General features: G+C 37.5%; 1 protein-coding gene across 1 annotated transcript; it reads left to right on the forward strand.

Annotated features, from left to right (window-relative positions):
- LETM1 (leucine zipper and EF-hand containing transmembrane protein 1) lies at window positions 1-27537 on the forward strand (the record flags this gene model as incomplete). The annotated part of the gene is made up of 14 exons (XM_081999040.1): window positions 1-79; window positions 4542-4599; window positions 7183-7639; window positions 12609-12752; window positions 13782-13919; window positions 16953-17156; window positions 17657-17776; window positions 18428-18559; window positions 19174-19353; window positions 19987-20142; window positions 22928-23062; window positions 23655-23845; window positions 25865-26003; window positions 27388-27537. 14 exons carry the CDS (start codon window positions 1-3, stop codon window positions 27535-27537), a joined length of 2283 nt encoding a protein of 760 aa, XP_081855166.1.
- Window positions 27538-27571: the final 34 nt, after the last annotated feature.

A 27571-nucleotide genomic window follows, 5' to 3' on the forward strand; every position in this document is an offset into this window, starting at 1 on the left:
ATGGCGTCCATGCTGCTACAGACCTGCGGCCGGCGGGCCTGCCGCCTGCCCCGAGCGTTGCGCCGCCAGCCCCAGCTGGGTGAGGCTCCTCGCGGGCCGTCAGGCGGCTTCGGCGGCGGGGAGGGAAGGGCGGCCGCCCCGCGGCCCGGCCCTGGGGTGCGGTGCGGCCGCGCTGCCGCCCGGCCGGCGAGGCCTGTGGTTCCGGCGGCGCCGGAGGCCTGGGCGGGAGGGGGAAGGGGAAGAGAGGGAGGGCGGGCCGAGGCGGCGACGACGACGTCTGGGGGCTCCCGGTGTGGGCGGAGAGGTCGTTACAGGAGGGAAGGGCCGCAGCGGGGCCCCATCTGAGTCCCCGCCGTCCCGTCCTCGTCAGCGAGCCGGGGCCGGGCACGGCCCTTCTCCCCTGCCGTCCTCGGCCGCCTCCCGCTGCCCCTCCCGGCACGGCAGCGGGACGCTGAGCGGAGCCCTCGTTCTCTGTCCACCGTAGCCGGGGAGGGGCGGCTCGTCTCCTCGGATTTGCTTCCCTGCCAGGGTGCTCTGAGGGGATGCCTTCCTCTAATGGCAGTTAGGACACAGGCATCTCTTAAATGCCAGCTGGCAGAGGAATAAAAAAAAAAAGTGTTTTTTATTAAGGTACAGACGTTTCAGTCCTGCCTGCCTTGTTCTTGGTATAGCTTGTCTGTGAAGTCGTGTTGTCACTAGTTAGACGCTTCTCAGTGCCCTTTAAGAAAGTACATGAGGTTGTTTTCTTAGTCGGTGTTAGGAAGGCAGTGGGAATTTGCCTTTTTCCACGTGTCTTTGAAAGCTTGGGAAAATATAAAGGAAATGCAGTATGTGATACTGTTGCCATTAATAATCGAGATAATTTTGCAGTTTAAATATCTTTGGTCTGTGGACTTCAGTGACATGAAACAGCTGATAACTTGTGACGTACATGAGGCCTGTGGTTGCTTTTTACGTCCGTGAGTTGGAGTGGCAGGGCTTTAGTGAGGAATGAGTGAAAGCTTAACATGCAGCGGTTTGTCACTAACATTGAGCCCTGACTTGTCACTGAAGTGCTGTCAGTAAGAACAGGGTATCTGCACATTCAGATTCTGGCAAACCTGATCAACCCTATGGATGCTTGTTTGTTTTGGGAAACTTCTTGGTTACTGGTAATCGTTCTGGTAGCTTGATCTAGCTGATGGTTTTTTAGCTAGCATTTTAAAGACATTTATTTAGGTTGAGCTTGTACACTGACCTGAACAAAAAGATGGGGTAGCTTGGCCATCTAGTTTATGTAAAGCAGGGAAGAAACACATCTATGTACCTTCAAATTAGATGGAGACTTTGATTCTTCTTGTGGCATAGCATAAGAAGAAATGCTAATGATGGCTACATTTTTGCATGTTATAAATCTCACCCCACATGAAAATTCTTATTTGCTGAAATAGTGCAACTAATCAAATAATTTGTGTGCTGTGATGCACTATGCTTATGGTTTAATCCATGCTTTTACTTGGAGTACTAATCTATTATGAACACATTATTCTATGGTGTAATTTTTTGTATGGTGTTTTGCTTTACTTAGCTCATCTTCTTTGCTTTACGTGTAAGTAGTCTAAGATTAATTTAAAGCTAAGTGCTTCTAAGAATCCTAAATGTTCTTCCGTAAAGATCAAGCTGTTAAGTACTGCAAGCTTATACTTCTGTAGCGACTTAGTTCATGTTAGCCTTTTCTTTTTAAAAACTCTAAACATAGTAACAGTACACAGCTATTCTACATTAAAAACTTTGGTTTTGAAGTTTCATTGAATTTAAAAATAAAGTTTCTCATAACGCATTCCTCATGGAAACAAAGTCAACATACAGCTTTTCTGGCACTATGCCTTTCTCACTTCCAAACCAAGTAATCCCAGTGTAGGTTTCTTAAGTGCACAGTGTTGAGTATGGTAAGCTATGTTCACCTTGTTCAGACACTTTTGGATGTCTGTATTATCCTAGAAGCAAGAAGTACAGCCTTTGCTCCTTTCTGAAGAAAGTCTGTATTTTATTTCAGGGCTGGCTTGCTCTTGGGTACGTGGTTAGAACAGACACTGCAAAACATAAAGAGCTCTTGTCAGAACTGGCAAAGTTTAGATTAACAGTTATTTGCAGAATATTTCGGTGAAATGATGTTTCTGTGTGTCCATTCACAGTCTGAATGGCTGTATGACAAGAAATGTTTGAGTCGGCATGTTTTCTTATGGTAACCTTGGAATTTTGTTCTTTGGCCCTTTCCTTAGCATTAATGAGTCTCGCTGGGAAAAAAATAAAGATAAGCAAAGTGAAAGTGTTCTGCTGTTATGTAGTTTTATCTAAGAAACTCCAAGCCAATTTTGATCTCCAGGTAATAATCCCTCTTTACCTGCTACCAACAGGTGCCCCTAGGACAATGTCCTCTACTAGGAGGACTCTCATTTTTGGCACATAGGTTTTGTGTGCTTCCTGCCACTCAGGTGAGAGAAACAGATTACCATGCTGCGACTTATCCCTCAAGACTTCGAGTACTTCTCTGCTTTGTTCAGCTGTTCAGTCAGGGACATCCTTCTGAGATGGCTCGACTCTTGGGTCAAGACATTCAGCTACTGATCTTTCTGTATATTGGAGAGTATCAGAATACCTTCACAGTTTCTTAAGGCTTTGATTTTTGAGCCAGAGAGAGAGAGTCTCTTCCCTGGCTCTGCTTGCAGTGGCAGTGAATACCTGTGAAGAGTTTGATATAGCTTGAGATGGGTAAATCCTTTTCCTTTGATTTCATAATGCCATAGCTTTTGCTGTAATGATGTCAAAGCCCATTTACCATGGGACATCCCTTGATTATTGAGATTTTTCTTTGATAAGTTAACTTACCTTTTTTTCCCCCCTCCTCCCCGTTCCGTACCTTCTGATTGCCACACTGGATTTTGGAGGTATTTCTTTTCCTCTTATAATTAGGGTATTTTGCAGAAGGCTTTTGGTGATCAGCTCTTGAGTGCTGCATTTTCTAAGATACAACTGTCTACTTCAGCTTCTGTCATAGGCTGTATCTTAGCTTTGATGATGGAAAGGTTGATCACTACCCTCTAAAATAACCTTTATATGCTGCTGTCTCTTAGGATTGACCAGAAGTAGTAGATTCCAGATGGGTGAAACCAGCTACAGCATGCCTACTCCAGTCTTTAATGTTTCTTTTGGTTACAGTGAATTCTGAAAAGACTGCCCAAAAAGAGTAGAGGCATTTGCACTCTTGCTCATGTGCTCTTCCTTTGGTCTGTCCAGGGGTATTAGCTAGCTACTTAGCTGTTGCAGCTAGTTATTGATACAAGATTTAAAAAAAAAAAAAAAAAATTTAGGGAGATTGATTCTTTTCTAGTGGACTCGGAGATGATTTTCAGTGATTGTAGATTGCGTACAGCCATGAGATAGCATTTTATGTAGCTGATGGTGCTTCCATGGTATTGGATGGTTGGAAGGTTTTCAATTTTGGCCCTTTACTGAAGCATGTGAACTGAGGTAGATAATTTATCATTTGATGGTCTCCTCAATTAATTGCCAGAATGGCTGCTGCCTGTCTCTGTACTTGGATAGAGGATGCCTGTATAGGTGTCAGTCCTTGTGGACTTTATTATTTACACTGATTCTGAGTTAACGCTTTAAAAAAAATTCATTTTGGGGAATGCACTATTTGCTGGAAAGCTAACCTTTCCTATTTCTCGAATCAGTGTCTTGCCCTTCAGGACAATTTGTATCCTTTGCATTGAGGTCTAGGGACAGAGCTATTTTTTATATGGTGCTAATCAGAATGGACAACAGTGTATTGAAACAGCATTGTGGTTTCACCTCACTAGTGACGTGTGTTTAGGTTCATACTCACACTTTGTTTGTTGTCCTGCTTAAAAAAAAAAAAGACAAAACCACATTTTCGTCCTAGACACTTTCCAAGCGCTCCATTTAGCTCATCTAATACTGTGTTGTTATGGAGCCATTAAAAAAGTACATTTGCTTTCAGTGAAGTTTATCTGCAGTATAGTTGCTTGTCTAAGGGACTTGGAAGCCTATCTTCAGACAATTGAACAAGTGCAGGCAGTACCTCACACGTCCACAGAGTTCGACTGTATGCGTGGGCAGTTTGATTCAATGCTTATGGAGATGTCAGCTGCGTTACAGAATTGCTTCCCACTTGTTTTATCCTATAAATTGTGATTACAGATTGAGAGAAATAAAAAGAACAAGGTGCATGGTTTGGCTTGTGTTGGAATAGGGTGATGTATTTGGGCTTCAGTACTTCACATGGTTATTGTCAAAGCAAAAAAATTTTCAGTCTTGGCTGTTTGTGATGCACAATCATCCAAAGTGTGAATGTGCTTACAGATGCTGCAGGACAAGGAAGCTGCTGTTAAGCAGCATCTTTTTTGTGCTTTCAGTAGTAGCCATTGCTAAGTAAAGGTTGGTCTTTTAAATCAGTGTATTTGTGTACAATTCACTCTGTGGATAAATGTCTTCCTGAATTTCTGAATTAGTGCTAATTATTGGTATTTTTCTAGGTAACTTGGGAGATCGGGCATGTCTTAGCTGTACATCCCTGAGGCTGGCAAACAAAATGTGAGTAAATATGAACTTTTTTCTAAACTCAAAACTGTACGAAACCATCAGTTAGTATACTGTCATAGAAAGTAGATTTAAATCTTCTAGACAAAGTGTGAAAATACTAGCTTCATCTTGTGTTACTGACAGATTAAAGGAAGTCTGAGTATTACTCTCTTCACCTGCTTTGTTGTGTGTAGGAGAATGAAAGTGAGATCTTCCTTTTTTTCGCCCACTTCCTTCCTTTTTGTTTTACTTGCGATGTGAAAGCAGTAGAATATTATTCTTGTTCTTGAGTGATTCCAGGTGACATCATGGGACATCATTGGCTTCTTGCATATTTTCTCTGTGGCGTTCCGTAAACGTTCAGTCACAGCTAGTTTGACAGTTAGGAACGTAGATCATTTGAGTTGTATCTTCATTAAACCAAATTAGTTTACTGTATGTTACGGCCTTGGGTGAGACTCTCCTAGCTGCCATGTACTCTTATGGAACTTAAGGAGTTGGGTGTTGGCAGAATCCATTCTGTGTTCCTGACTTGGCTCACAAGGCATACTTGTGGATATAAATTTACTAGTGCCTTCCCTTCAATGTTAAAACATGTATCCTCTAGTTTATTTACAGTCTAACTGCTCAGGAAGCAGTGACTGGTCTTCAGTTTCCTAAGTTTCCGTTTTAACATAAGGATGTGTCTCTAGACATAACCCTCTAATATGAAACAAAGTAATTCCTTTCTTTTTTAGTCACGTTAGTTCTGTATCACTTCCTGTATAATTAGTTATGAGGTTTTTTAGTACATAAAGCATTTTCAAATCTCAGTTTACTTTTTAGTAGATAATTATATGGGACCTCTCTCTTGGGAAATTGGAAACTCACTGTTTAAGTCTGTTATATGAGGGACAGAAATTCTTGTTACTATTTTGAGGTGGTTTTTTTACCTAAAGCTGCTGTTAATGTAATGTTGCTGCTTAAAATAAAACAGACTAGTGCCTGCACCCCACAGGAGTCGGATCCAAAAGCAAGGGACTCTAATGATACAAGTACCGAGGACAGCTTGGGATAGAAGTTCTGTGTCTGACATCCTGCTACTGAAAGTGTGTTCAGAGAAGCATGTTTCTTGTGAAAACTTTTTTCCCTGCAGACTCGGAACCAGTTCTGCTGGCAGAGGTCCATTCCTCTCTGCATGCAGAAGAATGTAGATGTATGAAGGTGGAACTTGGTCTGTAGGCCTGGAGCTCTGCTGTGGGGGAATGACTTTTAATCTGGTTTTGAATATGTACTTTATTTTATTAAAGGAACTGTAATTCTCACTAGTTAATATCTGTGCAAGTGTGTAGTTTTCTAGCTAATCAAGAAAATGTTTTGTGTAGCTGTGTATGTTTCAGCAGTCATTTGACCATTAAATGGTCAGATGCTTAAAATTTTAGTTTAAGCTAGAAAATAATCAGGTGTCTTTAAAGTAATAATTTAGTCTTTTTTTTTGAACAAAGCTCTGTTTGAATAACAGTAAATAGATAAAATCACTGAAGTAATTTAAAATTCATTGGATGCGTGTGATAATTAAGAAGTACTTCTGGCTGAAAATTGAATGAGTGAGGCTAATACTTACAAATGCTCGATAAACTTTTTTTTCCCTTAAAGTGTTACTCAGAGCTGTAGAGTCACTTGCACCTATTTTCTGTTCATTGACTGAAGACAAATACACATTCTGATTTTGTTTTGGTAGTACAAGGGCTCTGTAAAGAAACACCCCAGTCATTTCTGTCCTGTAGATGACTTAATGCTGGCATTTCAGTTTGAGGGACACCTAATGGAACTCATTTATATAAAATATTTTATCTACTCTTTTAAGTTTGTCATATCCTTTTATAAAAGTGTGTACAATCCTACATATATATAAGCAGTTCTTCTGTGTGTATAACGAGTATTTGGGGTGTTTGAGCAATGCTTTCTTTCTAACTTCAATTTACGTTTAATTAAAGAAAAGAACAAAATTCTGAATAAGGTAGAAGAGTTTTGGTTCTGTGTGCCCCAGCTGAGTACCATGATGGAATTTTGTGCAAAAGTTTCTGCTGAAAAAGGAAAACTAGATGTATGGAGATGGTGAAAGAGGAACTCTAATGACATCTGGTTTCTCTGATACTAATTCTTTTCCTCTAATTCAGCACCTATCCCAAGTCTACAACTTTTTTTTTTCTTTAATGTTTTGTTCAAACAGAAGTAATAGAAGTGGCTTTATGTTACTTATGGATTTACAGGTTTATTTTCAATTGTAGCTTTTTAAATGGAAAGCACTTCTGGTTGCTGCTCTGTATTTCCTTGGAGTAAATAAGCTACTTTTTCAAAGTTGTTTAGTAGAAAATTCCCTGCAGGTTATTTTTTTTTGTCATGAAGTAAAGCCAAGTGTTCTTTTCAGGTATAGACATTGATCTTGAAAGTCACAAGCTTGTTGGTTTTTTTTTTCTTAAATATGTGGTAGATATTTCTCAGATAATGCATTTTTATAAATACATAAATTTCCATAACTGTACAACTGTATATAAAATATGTAAGTAGCTTATGATCTATTGCTAATTCTTGAATGCTTTTTTTCTTTTGAAGGACTGTACACTTTAAATATTGCACTAGTGTCCCTCCTGTCTGCGCATACTCCAAAAAAGATCACTACTGTTGTTGGACTAAAGGGTCTGAACAAATATACTTTACTCTTACGAGCTCTTCTGGCTCATGGACACCACTAGCAACCATGGGTGTTTTAGGTCCCCAGTATCTTCCAGTTAGATGGTGGCATTCTTCATGTCCCCTTCAAGATGACTCCATAGTTGAAAAGTCACTGAAGTCCTTAAAGGACAAAAACAAGAAGTTGGAAGAAGGAGGTCCTGTATATAGTCCAACAGAAGTGGAAGTTGTGAAAAAATCTCTTGGACAGAGGATTGTGGATGAACTGAAGCACTATTACCATGGTTTTCGATTACTGTGGATTGACACAAAAATAGCTGCAAGGATGCTCTGGCGAATACTTCATGGAAACACTTTGTCTCGTCGAGAACGGAGACAGGTACTGAGTAAATACCAATTTTGTTTGAGTATCTTTAGCGATTGCTCCATTTTATTTGAACTGAGTTGGTTCTTTCTGTTGTCTTCTGTTCCTAGAATTAAAATTGCTAGATGTATTTCCGTCCTCCTCCCTGTGTGGACACTAAATTTTGGATTTGACTCCAAACCATTTTAGTCTTGTTCCTCATTATTATTTCATGAACCTGTCATTAAAATAATAAAATATTCTTTTTAGAAATATGACTGTTCTGTTTGTAAATGATACATGATCATAAATATTTCCTTGCTTTCTAGTCAACTTTTTGGTGTTTATTGTTTTTAAATTTAAGATAAATTTGGTATTTTCTAGTTGGAACAGCAGGGGATTCTTCTGTTTTGTCATGTGGATAGCAGTTGTGGTTTGATTTTAAGTTCCCATCCACGTGCTGCATGTGTGTACGTGGTCACTTTCTCTGCTTTTTCACTCCAGCTAGAAAAACAGAGAGAAAACACTTCTAGTAAAGGTTGGATTTGTGCCAATTCTGTTGTGGTTTCTCTTTTTAAACAGAAGAAAAGCTGCAGGCTGAAATGCGTGATTGATAATCAGATATTAGTACTATCACAGTTATAAATACATTTGTGAGACAATTATAGTCCAAAGAAGGTAATTTGAGGAAAGTTTTTATTTTATGCTTTTGTTTTCCTTTAGGGCATATAGCTTACATGTATGAAACTGTAAAAATGCAACTGATAATTTTAAAGAAAAGGGAAGAGGGGATGGAGATGAAATCTGGAGTGCAAAATGGGAGTGCTTTCAAATTAGGATAACATACATGCATTTCAATAGTAATTTCAGTTTGTGGATGAAGTAAATATGCTTATTCAACTAGAATTAAAAGATACATGTATGTTTAAAAACATTTGACATGAGCTCTTACATATTGAAAGACTGAAAGACTACAAAATAGTAAGTTGTTTTAAAACGGGTATAGTTTAAATTGTTTGGTGTGTTTGTTTGGTTTTTTTTAAAGAATGCATTGGTATTTAACTTCACCAGTTCATTAGCAATATATCAAACATGCTGATTTAATAGTTCTCATTTTACTGTTTTTAAAGACAAGATGTTTAGGCAGTTTATACAGATAAAATATTTGAGTCTGTCTTCCTGGAAAAAAAAAAAAAAAGGCATTTCAGCTGTTGCTAAAAAGATATGCTAGAAGAAATGAAGAAATGTTGAAGAACGAAAGATGTATATACTCTGGCCACAGGATTGAATAGTGCTGCTTGCAGTCACAGTCCAGTTCTCTGCAGTTCGTACACTGTACACACCATGTGTTTGGTTCACATCTGTGCCTTCCAAAATTCTGTTAAATGATCAGAAATACAAATATTTTTATTGGGAAATTATTAATCTATAAGAAATTAGATACATAGTTGAACATTTTCATGTGTGATTAAAAACCACCACATCTGAATGAAGTATGCAGAAGTTTTTTTCCTGTATGTGCAAGATTAGACAAATAATAATTGTTAAATGCACATGTAGCAGTTTTCATCTGTAATTACATTTGGTGTCTTTCTGCAACAGCACTGGTTGATGGTATTTGGTCTCAGCATCTTCATGCTACTTATTTTTGCCCTCTTCCTTCTGCTGATACAAGAGTATTTTGGCAGCTGATCCAGCTGAAATGTTTATCAGCAATAAATATAACAGTCTGTGCTGACGTAGGAGAGGGGATTATGGAGTGCCAGGAAAGAGTAACTGAGGATAAGGGGGAATGAGGACTGCAGGACTTCTTGAAGTAGCAGTTCTGGCTTGTGCTGGCTGATTGAGAGCTTTGGGAAACTTGGAAAACCAAGTGAGACAAATTAATTCATGGTTTAAAGCAGAAACAGAATCGTCCACAGAGCAGGACTGGAACCATTGGTTTTCCTGCCTGTTTCCTGTTCACTGAGCCATACTTCTCAGAAATTACACAACAGTAAAATATGGATATCATGGAAATATTTCTGCTGCAAGATCAGAACTGCATTCTAGAAGGCACGGACCTGTATAATACATTACCTCTGGACACACACACATTATTCCATCAGTAGGTGGATTTATTAATTTGATTGCCTTTTAGTTTCGTCATCTAGTGATATAGTTGGCTTTCTCATATTTACATAGTGGTCTGGTATTTGGCCTTCCTGAATTCTTTTTTTTTTTTTGTGCAGGTGTACGATTTCAGTATCAATTCCTGTATTTTAAATAAAATAGAAATTTATTGTGCAGGTATAAATTGGTGCTTACATTGATGTAACCGGTCTCTTATCTAATGATGCATGTCTGTATGCATGCAATCCAGTGTAAAAGATGTAGAGAAAATAGTTTTAAGAACTACTTTGTTATTTTCTCAATCTAGGTTTTGTGTTTTCTTTATATGGAGTTAGAGGATGTCCTGTCTCTTGAGCGGAGTCATGGGAGTCTTAGAACCCAGGGTCAGGGAAAACCAAACCAGCCTCCAGCTGAACAAAACCTGTTACATGTGGTCTTTTAAAACCTTATTTTAAGTTTGTTTCAACACTGTTCATTTTTTTATGAGTTCAGCCTTTAATTTTAGTATAGTGAGTGATTTAAAGAAGTCTTAAAATGTTTATAGTTTAGCTACAACTTTGCAAAAGCTGCTCCTGAACTTTAAAAAAAAATTAAAACATTGAAGTACATACTGCTTTAAATATACTAAACTGCATATGAACTGACAGTCCTAGAGAAATCTTATCTTCACGCAGACTGACAAATGAGTTATTTCTGCCTGCCCTTTCCTTCCTCTTTGGAGGCAATAATGGAAAGATATCCAAGTAATCTAACCACATTAACAAGCAATTGCAGCATGGCTAATGCAAGGGAGTTATTGCTTATGTAAACCAGAAGTCAGTTCCAGAATGCTGCTTGTACAGTTGCTGGTAGGGTTTGGATTCAACGGGATCAGATATCTACACTTAGGAGGGAAGGCAGGAAGAAGTAGAACATGCAAAATATGATCCTGGCTGTTAAAAACTAATTGCTCTAGTAGTGCTTCCTACAGCAGGATGGTTCAGTACGTGGAAGTGAGATGGCAAACACTATGGAGTTTGTGGCAAGTATATCAACTTTACAAGCTGTTCAGCCCTGCGGTGGAGGGAAAAGTGGAATACATGAACTGCAGATAGAGAGTAGTCACACGTTTTTCATGCTGTGCTGCCAAATAATGTGTGTGTAATCATGCACCATTGTATTAGGTTCCTGTGCAAAGTTGTTTTCCTTGAGTTAGTGGAGAGTGCAGTTTCATGATTTATGTAAGCTGATCCAGGACAGTGCTGCTGTGAAAAAGGCCAGTCCTGCTTGGTGCTCAAATCAAGTTTTCCAACACTTCCCCCTCCCTCTTTTGGTTTGTTCTGGTCCTTTTTTGCTTCTCCGTGTATGTACCTGTGGGTTACTTCTAGCTGGATCAGTGGTGTACCTTCATGTTGTGACTGCTAGTGAACATTCATGACTCTTTATACATTATCTCAGGTTAGCATGAGGTTAGCTTAATCCGGTTGTAAAACTGCTTCCTGAGATATGGATTTTGCCTTGTACAAACACTTGCACACGCTGTCTAAAAATAGATAGTGGGTAAAAATAAGAACTCTGTATTGCATTCTATAGACATTTTTGATTTTTTTTTTTTTTTTTTAGGGAAAATTTTCTTGTTTTTCTGACTTAAAATTTTCTTCCAAACTTTCTTACATCTTTTTGAACTCTCTGGTAGTCATTTATCTTCTATTGTTGTAATGAATGGAAACATCTTTGAGCCTGTAAACAATGGACCAAAGCATGCCTTCTGGGAAACTGAATTTTTTACATGCAAAGAAAAATGTCGAACTTTGCATCTGTGGAGTTTGTGCATTCCTCAAACTGTATTTAAGATTTGGGCTGTTTTTATGCTAAAAAAATTACGGTTAAAGTTTTACTGGTTCTGTATTCTATCAAAGCAGTCCTAGTGACATGCTATATATACTGGTTGCTGCTGCTGTTCCCCTGGATTGGCAGGAGCTGTCGGGAGAGGATGAAGGGAGAAGCATGCATTTACTTGTGTAATAGCATTTATGTTGCCCGTTTTTGCCAACCATAGCTGTGTTTATCAAATCATGATGTGGAATGACAGTGCTGTGGCAGTAGGGTACTGTAGTGTATGTCTGACCTTTAGTCTCTGATTGAGGAACTTATGTTACTCCCGAGAACTGGTTACTTGCTTTGTAAAATGAGGTAGAGTCAAGCAAGATCTGCATTCCCCAATATAAACAAAGTACTGAAGGATTTGGTTATAGACTGTACCACCTAATATATACATCTGTAAGTGTGCAGAAATCAGAAGGACAATATTTATTTTATGCTGTTCAAGATTGGGTAACTAATGCATCGGCCTGCTTCAGAGGATTACTGCTCTAGAAAAGCAGTGGTTTAAAAAAAAAAAAAAAAAGAAATCCACCAAGCTGGACTCATTACCCAGGATTTAAATGTACATTACAATTGTTATAAGGCAGAGGGGGAGGGATCTTTCATTTCATTCTTGCTTAGTCCATAGTAGCTCATGCATGTAAGAAGTGGTGGAGCACAAATAAAGATGAATAAAAGAAGTTAAGCAGCTTTAACAACAAATGACCACCTCCTGTTTTCAGGTGCTTTTAAGAGGTTTAAATGAGATACTTGTTCAATAATCCTATTGAGACACAGTGAGGCTTTTGAAATACTTTCTATAGTGTTGAAAACTGGTGAAACTGTCTGGCACTCTGCAGTATATAGCAACTTGAAGAAAAAGATACTAAAAACTGACTTTGTCACATCCTTTTTGTGTGTTATTTTAAATTTCCTTTGTAGCAAATATATGTGTGTGAGCTTAAGTGATAATGTGGATGATCACATCAAGTATTTTTTAAATATTTAAAATTTTGTTAATTGATATGTTTTTGGTTTTTTCCCCTTCCAGTTTCTTCGAATATGTGCTGATCTTTTCCGCTTGGTCCCTTTCCTAGTTTTTCTTGTTGTTCCATTTATGGAATTTTTGCTTCCAGTGGCTCTTAAGTTGTTCCCTAACATGCTTCCCTCTACATTTGAGACAAAGTCTAAAAAGGTAAGCAGGTGTGAATTTATAATCCAGTGATATGTTTTGATAAAATTAGAACTTTCCTTGGTAAAGAAAGAAATTAGATAAATTCTAAAAATTAGAAAAAAATCTAAAAACTAGACTTTTTTTTTTAATTGGGGGAGTGCTTTTGTCATCTTTATGTTGTTTTGATGATCTTGCTCTTAACATACGATAATGAACCAGTGCCATCCTGGTTTACCTTTTTATAGGTGCAATTGCTTAGCTAACAGGGCTGTAAGCTTCTCTTGTCTTTTTTTGGTATGCTCATCTCCGGTTTTTATGACTCTTACAAAGCAGAAATGGAAGCTGTGAAACTTTATTTTTCTAGTTTGTATTAAAATAGGCAGACTTTGTTTTAACATTTATAGTCCTATAGATGCAAGGTTTTTTGTATGTGTCCTTAATATTTAAAATAGCTTCTTATGCATTGTTTTGTTTACATTTTGTTTCTTTTAATTATGTTTTCTCGGAATTGTTTAGAGCTCTGTAAAAACACACCAAAAAGCCCCACAAGTAGTCGCTTTGAGTGCAAAAGACATGACGTTTGTGTATAGTGAGCTCGCAGTCAGTCAGTTACAATCAATCATGATTGTATACTTGGATCTAAGTAACCATTAATTTTTAATTCTGTGACAAATTTCTCTTTGGATGAGATGTAGTGTAGGATTTCTGTGCTGGATACAAGAGTTGGGAATTACCCAAACCAAAGTTGGTTAGTTTCTATTTTTTTGTTACTAATTCAGAGGGTGCATGTTAGTTTTAGCAGGTGATGCCACTCATGCTGCACTTCACTCTGTTGGCATCACATTGCATGCTTCATGGAGCTTTGAGCTGATCAACCTATTTTTCAGTGTGGTTTGGGGATCTTTGGTAAGAGTGAATGTCCTCTTGTGATGTGTGTGTTACAGCAGAAGTTCAGAATTACTCCACATAACTTGTTGGAGGGCAGAAGTAGTAGTATTTAGGGTGCATATTTCTGGAAAGAACTTTTAAAACCAAATGTTCTTTTAACAGGAGGAACGATTGAAGAAAGAGTTGAGAGTAAAGCTTGAATTGGCTAAATTCCTTCAAGACACAATTGAGGAGATGGCCTTAAAAAATAAAGCAGCCAAAGGAAATGTTACAAAAGATTTTTCAACATTCTTTCAAAAGGTAAAAATTTTTAAAAAAATATTTTCTCTTCCTACCAAAAAAATAGCTTGGTGTTTTGTTTGACCTATGGTAATCATGGGATACCTTTCTTCTGTTGGATTTGAAGGAGCAGGATGTAATAGTTTTTTTAGGTTAGATTTCCTTTTTTGCAAGTAATACTTCAGTGTACTGAACTTTTACTGTTCTTAGCTTTGGTATTCTAGCTGGTACTTTCACTCTCTGTTTGATTCTAAAAGCAGTATATTTCTGCTCACTCGTGTTGTGTTCTCTTATTTTGTTAATAAGTTAATTCTAACATCCAAAAAATTGTGCACTCCGTGATTACTCATATAGTTTCTGACCTCTTTTTTTTGAACATTGGGTGTAAGAAGTGGGAGAAAGGAGTTCTTTCCTAATTAACTGATTAAAACTTAGTGGGGGAGAAGTAAAATTTTTTTGGTCAAATTTAATTCTGCTTATGAAAACAGTTTTTTAAATGTGCAGTTGCTATACTGCTAAAATCCTTTCAGATACTGACTAGAATGTGGTATAATCTGGAGTTTTGCTAGAATGTGTGCTGTGTTTGGTACAAAATTTTCCTATTCACAGGCAGTTGCTGACAGAGACTAAATGTCAGATATCAGCCTCCTACATTGATGGCCTTTAGGTTTGACAGTTGTTTCTTTTCACCAAGTTGTAGGTAAGGGTAGGGTATTCTTTGGAGAGACAAAAAATAACTTCTTAAATCTTTTCAGGGTAGTAGTTATTTTAGTTTCTCTAATTATAGGGCTGTTGAATAAGAGATCAAGCCAACAACCATCATCTGCTGCTGCCACCAGGTGTTTTTTTTTTTTTTTTTTAAGTAAGAATGTAGTCTCCTCCTTTGGGAAGAGTATGTATTTGCACAGAAAAAGGGACATAAGCCTGGGAATTCCAGACCTGAACTTTACAATTTCTGTCAGCTAGCTTGAGCTTTTCCTGGTTCTCAGTGCTGAGAATAAAGTTTTAAAGGGTAGGTTAATAAGATCATGTTGATAGTGCTGAGTAGGTTACCTCAGATAATGATATTGGCAAATTTTGCCAGTTGGTATCTGCTTGCAAAGCCCATGTGCTTTGAAGCTTCAATGCAGTTGTCTGGTTCTGTTCTTTTTCATCTGCAGAAGATTTTAAATGGTTAGTTATAGCAGTTAGTAGCTGAGGCACTGACGCTGCAGACTCTGGGAGCATGCCACTGCTATGCTTTATGTTTGGAACATTTCATTCTCTTCTGAAAGAACTGCCTACTGAGAATTTACATTTGGCGGTTAATTTCTGTGGAAATAAATGACGTATCACTCCACACTTGCTGGAGGAAGTCCCAAGTTTCTCTGATGACTAAAAAGAAGTTTCAAGCCCCACATTTCTTTTGTGTGAGTGTTCTTTTTACAGCTACAATTTTCTCATTTGTGCCATGGAGACAAATGTTATTGATCTCATTTCACTATACTAGGTAATAAATGTCAGAACAAGAAGCAACTTAAGTGTTTCCCACCTTTTTTGCTATTTTTTATAGCTGCTTCTGCAGTGAAGTATTTGATGCTGCAAGAACCGTTCATTGTGTTTGCTCCAGAATTCCATAATTTATCGGTGTTGCTTTGTAGCTAGTGATGTACTAGAAAGTTTCATTTTTGTATTTTCAAGAAACATATGCTTGTCTCTGCCAAAATTCAGCTTTAAACAAGGAAGAAAACACTTTCTGTATTTTGGAGTTCTGGTTTTGGGTCCTGTAGTGAAGGAGCTAGTGAAGTGGAACAATAAGGCCTTTGATCTGTCTTTCTCTCAGTTGGTTTCTCTGCTAGACAAGTAGCAGAGAAACATAAGCTTAATGGACTCAAGACCATCTTGTCTTCCAATTTTTTATCTTTTCCTGCACTCAGTAGCTGTTTGCTGAAAGATCTGAGTTGGCAAGTAAAACAGGTAGGCATAATAAATCAGGCTGAATAGGTAATGTTAGATTTTCAGACTGTACTGATGTCACTTAGCTTATGCTTTCTTTACAGGGCTTAGAAAAAGTAGAGGTATTGGGAAAAGTGTTTTTTGGATATCTATGTACTTACTGTTTAGACTGAAGGTTTTAAGTGACTGGGAGTACCTCATCGTTAAGTTCTGTAGATTTTGGATTCAGTGATATCACTGATACGTACTTCATGGTTTACTTAAAGTAGAAAAATCAGCATTTGTGCAGGTGATAATGTTTTACTGTGACCTGATGAGACTAGGGAATATTTTTTTTCCTACTTCTTTGAACTGTTATTTTTGCTTCCAGTACTTGGATTTAATTACTATGAAGTGCCATTTGTGAACACATAACTTAAAAGCTTAACTTTGCATTTGTACAAACAGTTACACAGAGCCTTCTATCAAGAAGGATGCAGAGTCCTTTCCCCAATAGTGGTTTATACTTTGGAATAACTTCAAGTGCATTTGCATTGAGGTGCCGCAGAATGGCTAGGAACTGGAAGCAAAACAGTATTGTAACAAATGTGGTTGTGGAGAGAAGTGTCCAAATCCCTGTTTCATAGGAACACCAATGTTGCAAAATTTTTGCTATTGGACGTACTTCTCACTTTATCTTCACGGGCTGATGCTTTCAATGTGCTTTTATGTTTAGTAGGTATGGTACCAGAAAGAATAATGGCCAGCGTGACTTCTGTAGCAACTATTTATTTGCTCAAATATATTTATTTTTTGAGGTATCTTGTGGCAGTGTCAACTCAGATGGACCTACTCATTAGTATATAGATGCATCTGAGTTTTGTTTTTGTTAGTTTTATCTTAAGTATTTTACGCATTGCTGTTGGAAACTATCAACACCATCAATTCTTTTACCTTTTATATTAAATAATGTGGGTTGTTTTTTTAAAATTTTTCATGTCTTCCTTGTGTCCCATTTCCTATTATCAAAATTGATGCAAAGTACTTGACAAATGAGGAAAATATTTTTATTGTTCAAAATAATGCCCAACCATAACATTTGCTTTGAAAAGCTTTGTGTGTGTTTGTTTTTTCTTACAGATCAGGGAAACTGGTGAAAGACCCAGTAATGAGGAGATCTTAAGGTTCTCTAAACTGTTTGAAGATGAGTTGACTCTGGATAATTTAACCAGGCCTCAGCTGGTGGCCCTTTGTAAACTGTTGGAACTTCAGTCAATTGGGACAAATAACTTTCTCCGCTTCCAGCTGACTATGAGGTTGAGAAGCATAAAAGCAGATGACAAAGTAAGTCATTCTGAATAGGCAGTGGTTAATAATTTTGACATGTAAGAGTAATGAGTGTGTGTGTGTGTATATATATGTATGTCTTTCTAGACGTTCTCCTTTTTTGTCTTAATTGTCTTATTTTTGAGCTAACTTAGAATGAAAATGCTTGAAGAACTTAAAAGCTGAAGAGTCCTTATTTGTAAAGAAAAAGCTGACCTTTTTTAAATCTACCATTAATTGCAATGAAAGTAATTATGTTACAAAGAAAAGCATTTCTATGAAACTATAATTTGTAAGGGATCCGATAGAAATACTGAACTTGGAGAGAGATTGACATTACCATTATGGAGCTGTTAAGACTACATTGTAATATTCACTGTTTTTAAGTGGAGGCTATTTGTGTTATCACAGCAGCCTCTAGTGGCCGTTGTAAAAATACGGACTTCTGGGTGTCCATTGGTAGTGGTTCTTCAGTTTTGAGCTGATACATGTTAAAGTTTATTTTACGCTTTGTGCAGCTAATTGCTGAAGAAGGAGTTGATAGCCTGACTGTTAAAGAACTGCAGGCAGCTTGTCGTGCCCGAGGTATGAGAGCTCTTGGTGTGACAGAGGAGCGTCTTAAGGAACAGCTTAAACAGGTATGTTTTTGCAAGACTGAATACACAGACCTAACTTCAGTTGCTAGCTCTGATTTTTCTTTATGGTTCTGATAAGTCATTTTGCTTCTGTTCTCATTAAAAGCTTGGCTAAAACAGTCTTTCTTCTTACTAAGCTTTTGTCGTGTGTACTGTGTAAGTACGTAGTAGTAGTAGTTTTCTGGCTTTTGACTGGGCCATGATGTTTTGATGATGCAAATAGATAAAACTTAAACTAAATAGACTTAAAAAACTTAAATAGACTTAAACATATCCAAAATATTTTTGCAATTTTGTCTGTTTGTCTTGTTAATTATTTGTATTACTCTGTAGAGAACATTTCTCCAAGTAGATCAGTTCCTTGTCTGGTGATGCTGCCTGGTGTAGAGGAAGATGTATGTGAAACAAAACACTTTTTGAAATATTCATTAAATTTTTCTTGAAATAATTCTTCAAATGAAATAGTTCTTCATATATTTCAATGCAATTTCTGGAATTCTTAGCTGCTTATAGCTTGTAGTTCCTGTGCTAGAATATTGACTGATAAGTAGTGGTAAAAAAAATGTACTTTTGTGTATGTGTGTACTTGACTTGATCTGTAAAAAAGAAAAAAATTCAAGACTTGAAGGTTTGTTTTATGTATTGCATTTATAGTGGTTAGATCTGCACCTGAACCAAGAAATTCCTACTTCGTTGCTTATTTTATCGAGAGCCATGTATCTTCCAGATACCCTTTCTCCAGCTGATCAGCTCAAAACAACACTTCAGACACTACCAGAGAGTGTTGTAAGTATTGATGTATATAGTCTGTAATCAACTGTCATTACTGAAGATCTGTTTAGAGAAGTAGATGTTCTTCTTAGTTCCTTTCTTTGCCTTGAAAAGCTAAACCATGTATAGGTTTATGTGAGTGACCTTCAAACACGGAAGAAATGGGCTTATATGTAGAGGGATCTGAGAATAAAGCAAGTAAAAGGCAATATTTCATTACATGGTGGTAGACAGTAATAGTATAAGAAGATTTAGAATCCACTTTTTTGCTAATAGAAAAAACAATCTATGCTTTGGGCAATATAAAGACATTACTGTATGAAAATGTTGATAATGTTGTGTAGGGAGAGAATATATTTGCATAGATTATTGGTAGTCTTGAGAGAAAGACAATGAAGAACGTGTCTGATTTCAGGACGGAAAGTTCTTGTTTTCAAAGAAAGAGAATTGTCTTTTTCTGAGAAATTAAAAAATAGGATAACTTTGGGGGGTTTTAACTGTATTCATTGGCATACCTGTTCTACCTGTCTCGGTCAGGATATATAAACTTCTTAACATTATGTAGACATACATACACACACACACACATATATATATAGACTTTAATAGGCTTCTTTTGTTAATTTTAGGCCAAAGAGGCTCAAGTCAAAGTGGCAGAAGTTGAAGGTGAAAAAGTAGATAACAAAGCACGGCTGGAAGCAACGCTTCAGGAAGAGGAAGCCATCAGGAAAGAAAATGAAGAGAAAGAGATGGAAAGAATGTCTGAAGCTGCAGAGAAAGCCAAAGAAACCCTTCAAGTTGCAGCCATGGTAAGTTCTGTTCTCAGCAATTGAGAAATAAATGTCAGTGATGTAAAAACTAGCATGTTACAAGCTATTGCCTCTGCTCTGGGTGTTGCCTTCAAGAAACTGGACTTTAAATCCACATCTGGAAGATGTGGGAAAATATTAAAACAGACTGCAACACAGAAGGGTTCACTGTGAAACATAAGAGATTGTCTCAGTCTTGCATATCTTTGATTTCTCTTTCCTCTTAATTAGAGTAGTAAGAGAAGCCTTTTATTCCTCTAGCAAAGGTGGTGGTTTTGTTTGTTTTTTGATCCCTGCCCCATACTTTAAATGTAATTGTTCTTATCTTTTACTCCTTCTATTTGTCATTGACCTGATAATGTTACTGTATAATACTTGACTGTAAAAACTGGTGGCCTGCTTTACTGGTGAATTAAGCCTCAGGTGCTCACAGGCATAGATCATGAATTGCAATTGGGTATTTTTATGTGGAACCACCAAACATGTTGCAGTTTTTTAACGTTGTCTTCTCGTAAAAATGTCTGCGTCTACTTTGGCAATTATTTCTATTTTGAGAAGTCATTCTTTACTGATGCTAATACACATAATGTTATCTTTGTTTTAATTAAAACTTCATGGGTCTTTCAAATTTAGAAAGAGGTGGAATCAGCAGTAGATCTTGAAGCAGCTGCTCTGCAAGTTAAAAAAAGTCAGATGGCTATGGATACTGAACAAGAACTGGCAAGGGCAGATATGGTGATGCACTCGGAGACACTGAAAGATACAGCACCGGTACTGGAAGGCATTAAGGTAATCTGGATAACTGTATGTTTTTATACTTTTCAATGTAAAGATTCAAAACATCCATGTAAGAGCCATGATAAGTTCCCTGGCTGTCCTTCGGTTTTAACCCTCTCACCACATATTGTCAGTTAAAACCAGCAAATTAGTAGATTGCAAATCCTTAACCAGCAATGCAGAAATTGATGTTAGCACAAAAAAATCTCTGAGTATCTCCTTTATCTGCGTGTGTTACTGATACTAATATACCTATTTTGGACGTTTGCACTGGCTGTAGATGTAATGGATCTGTGCATGTTTAATCTGTGTGTAATTAACACATGTGAAGGGAGAGGGCAAGAGTAGGTAAAGATGAGTGGTCCGTTCTTTTGAAGGGTGTAGCTAAGATCAAAGGATTAAGTGAAGAACTAGGTTTGGACTAGACTGTATTAGATTTGTATCGACTTCCTCTTCTAAACTGATGCAGGCAGTGTATATACACTATAAAAGCTTTTTAGTGTACTCTGTTTCTTTAGTGTGATGTTGAACGTAATTTATAGCACCATTAATTTCTAGCATTAGCATGCTTTGGTATGATCAGAGCATGCTTTGTTACAGTCAGAGGATGCTGTTTTTAACCATTTGCTACCTGGCTGGCCTGTAGCTCCCCATATCCTCTTCCTTGCCCTTATTGAAAATAGGAATGACATGTGCTTTCTTCCAGTCCTCAGGAATCTTCCCTTATGACTATGTCCTTTCAAATGTAATCAAGAGTGGCCTCTCAATGACGTCAAACACTTCTCTCACCACTTGTATCCCACTAAGTCTCGTGGACTTGTGTATGTTCAGTTTGTTTAAATGTTCTCCAACCTGATCTTCCTCCACTGACAGTAGATCTTCCTTACTCTAGACTTTCTCACTGATCTTGCAGACCTGGGTTCCTGAAGGACAGTCTTACTAGTAAAACCTCTGCCTTTTTTATGTCCTTTTGCACCAAGTTCCTTACCCCATTCATCAGCAGGCCCACTTTTTCTCTTGGCTTCCTTCTGCTCCTGATGTACTTGTAGAAGCCCTTCATGTTGTGCTTCAGGTCCTTCACCAAATTAAACTCCAAGTGGGCTTTTGCTTTCCTGAACCCAGGCCTGCAGGCTTGGACAGTGTCTCTGTATTCCTCCTGGGTCACCTCTCCCTGCTTCAACCACTTTTATGACTTCATTTCATGCTTCAGTTGAACGTTGAGGGTTTTTTTGTAGCTGAATACTTCATTCATGTCCATAAGGTTTGGTGTCAGGATTTTTCTAAGTCCCGGTGTTACTCTGCAGAACAACACCACTAATTTAAAATAAATGTTTTATGTAGAAAATTATTTTCAAGTTTCCTGGACAGCATCATTATCTGCCTGCTATTATTATAACATTGTTTGTTTACTTTAGCGTGCTGCCAAGAAGGTAATATGGTAATGGTAATAACAAAATTTAACTAATCCACGTTGAAATCATGTATTTTTGTGTGATGAGTTAGCTGACTCCTGACTGTGTAGCTGGGTGCATGATAGTGCAGTCATAAGGAATGCCATGGGAGGGAAGCAGGCTGAGGCTGGGATTATCTTGTTTGGAAACAGCAAGGGTGTGTGATGTCGCCGCTAGCATAGCATACGTCACATCTGGCATAGCGTTTGCATTGTTGTCTGCCACGCCACCAACGCCGTGAGAATGTATGACACTGGGCCGTAAGTGATAAGAGAGAACAAGAAGTAAAAAGCATGACATTTTTTAACTGAAATTACAGTGTGCCCTGTCCCCTAAAGATGCTTCCAAAGATCTCAAGCACTGTGGAATACATTCTGGCCTCTTAAAGGAAAAATGTAAGACTGCCAGCTGCTTGAAGATGAGTGATTTTATTTGAGGCAGAGGAATTCGTTTTCAAACTGAATTGCTTTTTTTCCCCCCACTCCACTAAGGTGAACTACAGATACTATATTAAAATCAGGAGTGAGGTTGATGCCTAGAGATTGATAGTACACTGAAATTCTTTCTGAGTTGCCAAAGGGTCTGAATGCCTAGTTGGTGAACTGTTCTGTAGTTGTTTCTTGGAAGCATATCATCATTCTGCTCTGTGTTTCTGGCATTCTTGTTTGCACGTGTCTTTCTATACTCATGTGGCTGTTCAGAGTTTAGCCATTCAAAACAAAAGCTGGTGCCTGGGTAAGATTAATATGCTAACTGTAGCTAGTATTATTTTTAATGAATCATCTTGAAGTCTTATTTTTCAAGTATTCATTTGGGGGTTAGATTTCTATTCTCAGCTTTTCAAGACATAAGTATACCTCACAAACTATGGATGTTCATTCTCATTCTTAGAAAAGTTGTTGAAGATAACTTTGCTCCAGCTCATCTTCCTGAACTTTGCTCTGCAAAATTTTTTGTGTAATGTATCTTTCCTATACATAGTGAATCATTTTTCAGTTATTGGGATTTTTCACCCAGTAAAGGAAGTAAAACATTCTTCAATGAGACAATTAGTTACAGAATTTCAAATAGCCAAAACCCATGTACTGAATCACATTAGCTGAATTTACTACTGGTACACTTAAAAAATATGTACCATAGCAAACCAATTGCCTTAGCATTTAAGATCTTGGCATTAGCCTCAAAATGCACATTTCTGCATTAGTTTCAGAATGCCAGTCTGTACAATATTGACTGTAAACACGGAAAAAGAATCTTGAGTCTGTCGCTTCTGGTAAAAGACCCAAAATCTTCGAAGAAAATCACAAATGTGTCTTTCACTGGTTTGTATATATGTTCTGTTACAGGGTGAGGAAATCACTAAGGAGGAGATTGACATGCTCAGTGATGCTTGCACCAAGCTGCAGGAACAGAAAAAGTCACTAACAAAGGAAAAGGAGGAGCTTGAGGAATTAAAGGATGATATCCAAGAGTACAATGAGGTACAATGGGGCATGGAAGTTTGGGATTTTTTTGTTTTTTGGTTTTTTTTCTGTTTGTGTTTACTTTTGGCATAAACGATCCACAAGTTAAAGATTATCTTACTTGGATGACTGTTAGCCAGTAGTGGGTAGCTGAGTGAATGAGCTTTGTACTGTTTTATGGGACAATGCAGAGCCTCATTTGTATAACGTGTTTAAAGCCTAGTTAAAATCATTGGAGTAGCTCCCACCACATGAGAATCCTATTCCTGCACTTATTCCCAGGATGACTAGACTAACAGGTGCTCACTAACTGCTGCATGCTGCAGTTCTGTCTTATTAAACATAGATGTCAGTATTACAGATATTTCAAGTAAAATGAATCTTACCCAATTTTTTGAAAGATGCAGAAAATAACATTTGAGGAGTGCGTGAAAATGGCTGCAGTGTTAGAATTTATTATTCTAATTCCAGTTTGGCTTTATATATCTATACGCTTGCATTTCATTTACAAATGGTGTTTGGTCTTGAAATGCTAGTCGAAGTCAGTAGTGTCTATTGTTGAGAATTAACACGAACAAAAGCTTTTCTCTCTCTTGACCATTTCTTTTAGGATTTGCAAGAGATAAAAGAGCTCTCTAAAACTGGCCAGGAAGAGGTAGTAGAAGAGTCAAAGGCAAGCAAGCGATTGACCAAGAGGGTGAACCGAATGATTGGTCAGATAGACAAAATTATTAATGAATTGGAGACAAGTCAAAAGACAGTCGATGTAAAGCTGGACGGTGGTGATAGTCCTCCTGCTGGGTAAGTGACTTGAGAGCACTGAATGTGTCTCTGACTGTTCATCTTCAGTCTTGCTTTTGTCTGATGTGTGATTAGAAAAGAATTAGCAAAGAAGTTGTTTAAAATGTTAAGATAATTTAAGTTGAGAATGGAATTAACAAAATTGTGCTCTAGATTTTCTGTCTTCTAACGTATGTTAAATATGATTGAAATGAGGAAGGAAAAAAGCAGGTATAATTCCCCAGATGCTAGTCCTGAGGGGGTTCTGAAAGTCAAAGTGTCAGTTAGTATCTTACCATCTTGTTCATGCCTGTAGCAGTAACAGTGATGCAGGTGAAGTCATGCCCCTCAGGCAGTACGTTTGCCCTGTGTCATTGATTGAAAAGCTGCACAACAGTGTGGTAAGCATTTTCATGTTTATTGTTCTTTAGTAGTGAAGATGTCAGTGAGGAAAAAAGATTGCTATAAAGACTGTTCTGTCTCCTGGAGAGAAATGGGGGAACAGGTCTAATGGAAGTAAGGAGATCATTTTACATGGTCCCTTTCCAAAAATTTGCTTCATTTCAACTTTGACACACTTGCAAATTTTTAAAGAAAGGTCTTTCTTGATAGTTTCATTGCAAAATTCATTTATTGACACTTCTCCAGGTCTTAATGTTACTGGAGAGTCTTCCAGGCAATCATAATGTTGAACGATCATATGTTACATTACAGGCACTGAAATGCCTAAAAACTGTGACTGTAATTCTCACAGTTTGTGAGATGAATACTGTATTATTCTAATTTATACTTGTGCCATTTTGTGTGATTTATTGAGAGCTTCCCAGCTCACATAGACCATAACCTAAACAGAAATAAGGATTCTGCTTTTGTTGCTTCTGAACTATTTTCTTTTTTTTTTTCCAGTCCCCAGGGCAAACTGGGGATTTGTTTCAGATTCTGTGTAATAAGATCAAGGCGACCATATGAATGGTGCTGTAGAGAAGTTGTTGATCAAAACCATCTGAATTTGTAAATTAAAAATACAATATGGAATCTGCTAATACTGAATGTAATTATACTTTATGTAATGGATAGTTTTGTGGATAGTTTTTCAGGTGATTGTGGATGACTGAAAATGATTAGTTTTAAATAATGCTTAATTGTTAAAGGCTTGTTTTTTAACCTTCAACTTGGTGCAGTCATTACCAAGTCGTCAAGAGTCATAGAAATGACACAAGTCTGGGACATTTAGTTGGCAGCTTGAGAAATGCTCCTTGAATAAAAGTCAGTCTGTGCCCAGAGGTTAGGGACAGGTATGGAGCTGGGACTATACTGATAAAGCCCTTCTGTTTAATATTTATTGGATTCACTCTCTCCTGCATTTCACCTCGACCTATGCTGGAAGACAGTTTTTCAGACTAATAAAACAACATAGGCAAACAGAGGCTTTAGGTTGCACAAGACAGACAATTTTAGTTTCACGAGATCAGTAAGCAGACAGTGGAAACATCTGAAGTATGTTAGTCACGATGTCAAGTTTAGTCTGTTCTTCTACAAAGTCTATTCCTGGATATGAGCAAATGAAGCCTATTTTAACAAAACAGCTAAATTGCTAAAGCAGTTAATTCTCAGCCTTGGTTTTCCTGTGACTTTCATTAATTTTGTGTGGGCCAGCCTCTCTAAATCTAAAAGGATGACAGGTGCATGGCACTGCATCTTTGGTGAATGGGCTGGGGGGGCAAAGGGCGTTAGATACACAGTCTGGGAAACACAGAAGCTGTGCTAAACTTTATTTCAAATGCTTCTGGATACCTGTATTTGTGCAATAAAGCACGTGGAAACCAAAAGTGTGAGCTTCGATGGCAAGATAAAGATTAATTTGAAATCTGCTTGCTTGAGCAGTAACTAATTCTTGGTTTTTTGCATTCTGTTCAGGATTATAAATAAATAATGTTTTTACAAATGACCTGCAGTGTAGTGCCTTTCGGTAGTGCCTTTTGTCCACTTTACTCCTTTGGAGTAACTGCTTGCCATGTACAGATTGTGCTTCCTCTTCAGGGAGAATCTCATCAGTATTGCTGAGCTAATTAATGCAATGAAACAAATTCAGAAGATTCCGGAGGAGAAGCTAACTAGGATTGCAGAGGCACTAGACGGAAACAAGGACGGCAAAATTGATATAGATAATGTTGTTAAGGTAAGTCTGTGGACTACTTAAAGAAAATAAGGCTATCCATCCTTCAAACACTGCACCTGTTTTGACTTAAATTCATATTGCTGTCTTTTGCAAGAGTCTTTACTTGATGCCAGTGAGGTTTTTGGTCATATATTGTAAATAGATCTGATAATACACATTAGCATCTTCAGAATTTGTATGGCTATTTTGGAGGATAAAAAGATAAAATCTTTATCCTGTGCCTGTTACCTGCGTTATCTTCAAGGCTGTAGGTTTTCCTGTATGCCTTTGTCAAGTTCTGTCAAATATGGTAATTTTGTTGTGCTACTCATGAAGCACATAAGGGACGGAGGATGGGAAGGAGCTTTAGAAAAACTACTTTAGGAATACCACTGTTAGGCAAAGTCTTGACATAATGCATATAGGTATGCTTTATGTCAACACAAGATAATAGCTTCTCTTGCCTACTTGTATACCTTAGGTACTTCATTGAGACCTGTATCTCCTATGCTTGAAAGACATCAGACCATCAGCTGTGCTTTAGGTCCATTGGAAATGACCTGTGTTCTTTACCTGATTTGTCCTGTTTGCTCATTTTGCAGAGCATTCTCAGGTTTTCCCTTCATTTCTCCTTCATTTTATTGTTTCGTTTGTACTTGGTAAATTTAGAGATCGCTTGAAACTTACTTCCTTGCAAGTAATTTTCCTAGTCAATATAGAAATAGCACTTAAACTATGGCCAGCTAGAAAATACAGTATCAGCCTTTTGAAACGTTTTTCCTCTCTACTGAAGTTGTCCCAGTGAAGATTATCTTCTGTGTTGCTCTAAACAGCCATTGTACATTTAGGAACACAGGTAAAATGTACTTCTGAATTCTGCATATAATGCTGAATAATTCTAGGAGCTTGAGGAGTGATGCCAAGAATAAGTATGTACAAAAAACTATATAAAGGTATTTAGAATCACCTGCTAAACTGTATTTTCATTCTGCTTTCTGAAAGGCCTACCCCCCTCTACTTTTAAGTTTTTGTAAATTTGTGGCTATTTAGTACAGTAGCTCTTGTTGATTAAATTAAGCCTATAAAGTAAGTATTGTCTTAAATACTATTTCAGCAGGTACTGCATATGAACTTTCCATTGGAACAGACGTAATCAATGGGTCTGTTTTACTCATGCTTTAAAATGTGTGTCTGTGTGTGCTGAGGTCAAAAACTTAATGATCATTTTCATTAAGTTTTAGATGGATATGTTTGAGGCACAGGTTGTGGTTTGAATTTGTATTTTGTGTAAGAAAAACATGAGAGAACTAATTATTTTTTTTGTCCTAACAAAATTTATGATTTGAAAATGCCTCAGTCATGTGAAAACTAAATGCTCTCTCAATTTCACTTTATGTTCATGTAGGTAGTAGAATTGATTGACAAAGAAGATATTGATATTGGCACCAGTCAGGTTGCTGAGATTATGGCACTGCTTCAAAAAGAAGAAAAACTGGAAGAAAAAGAGAAAGCAAAGGAAAAGCATGATAAAGAAGCTGTGGAAGCAAAGAATTAAGCTTCAGAATCTGAAGCTAATCCCAGTTGTAACC

This window comes from Phaethon aethereus, assembly GCF_964289735.1.
Source record: "Phaethon aethereus genome assembly, chromosome: 4".
In the NCBI taxonomy this organism is placed as follows: Eukaryota; Metazoa; Chordata; class Aves; order Phaethontiformes; family Phaethontidae; genus Phaethon; species Phaethon aethereus.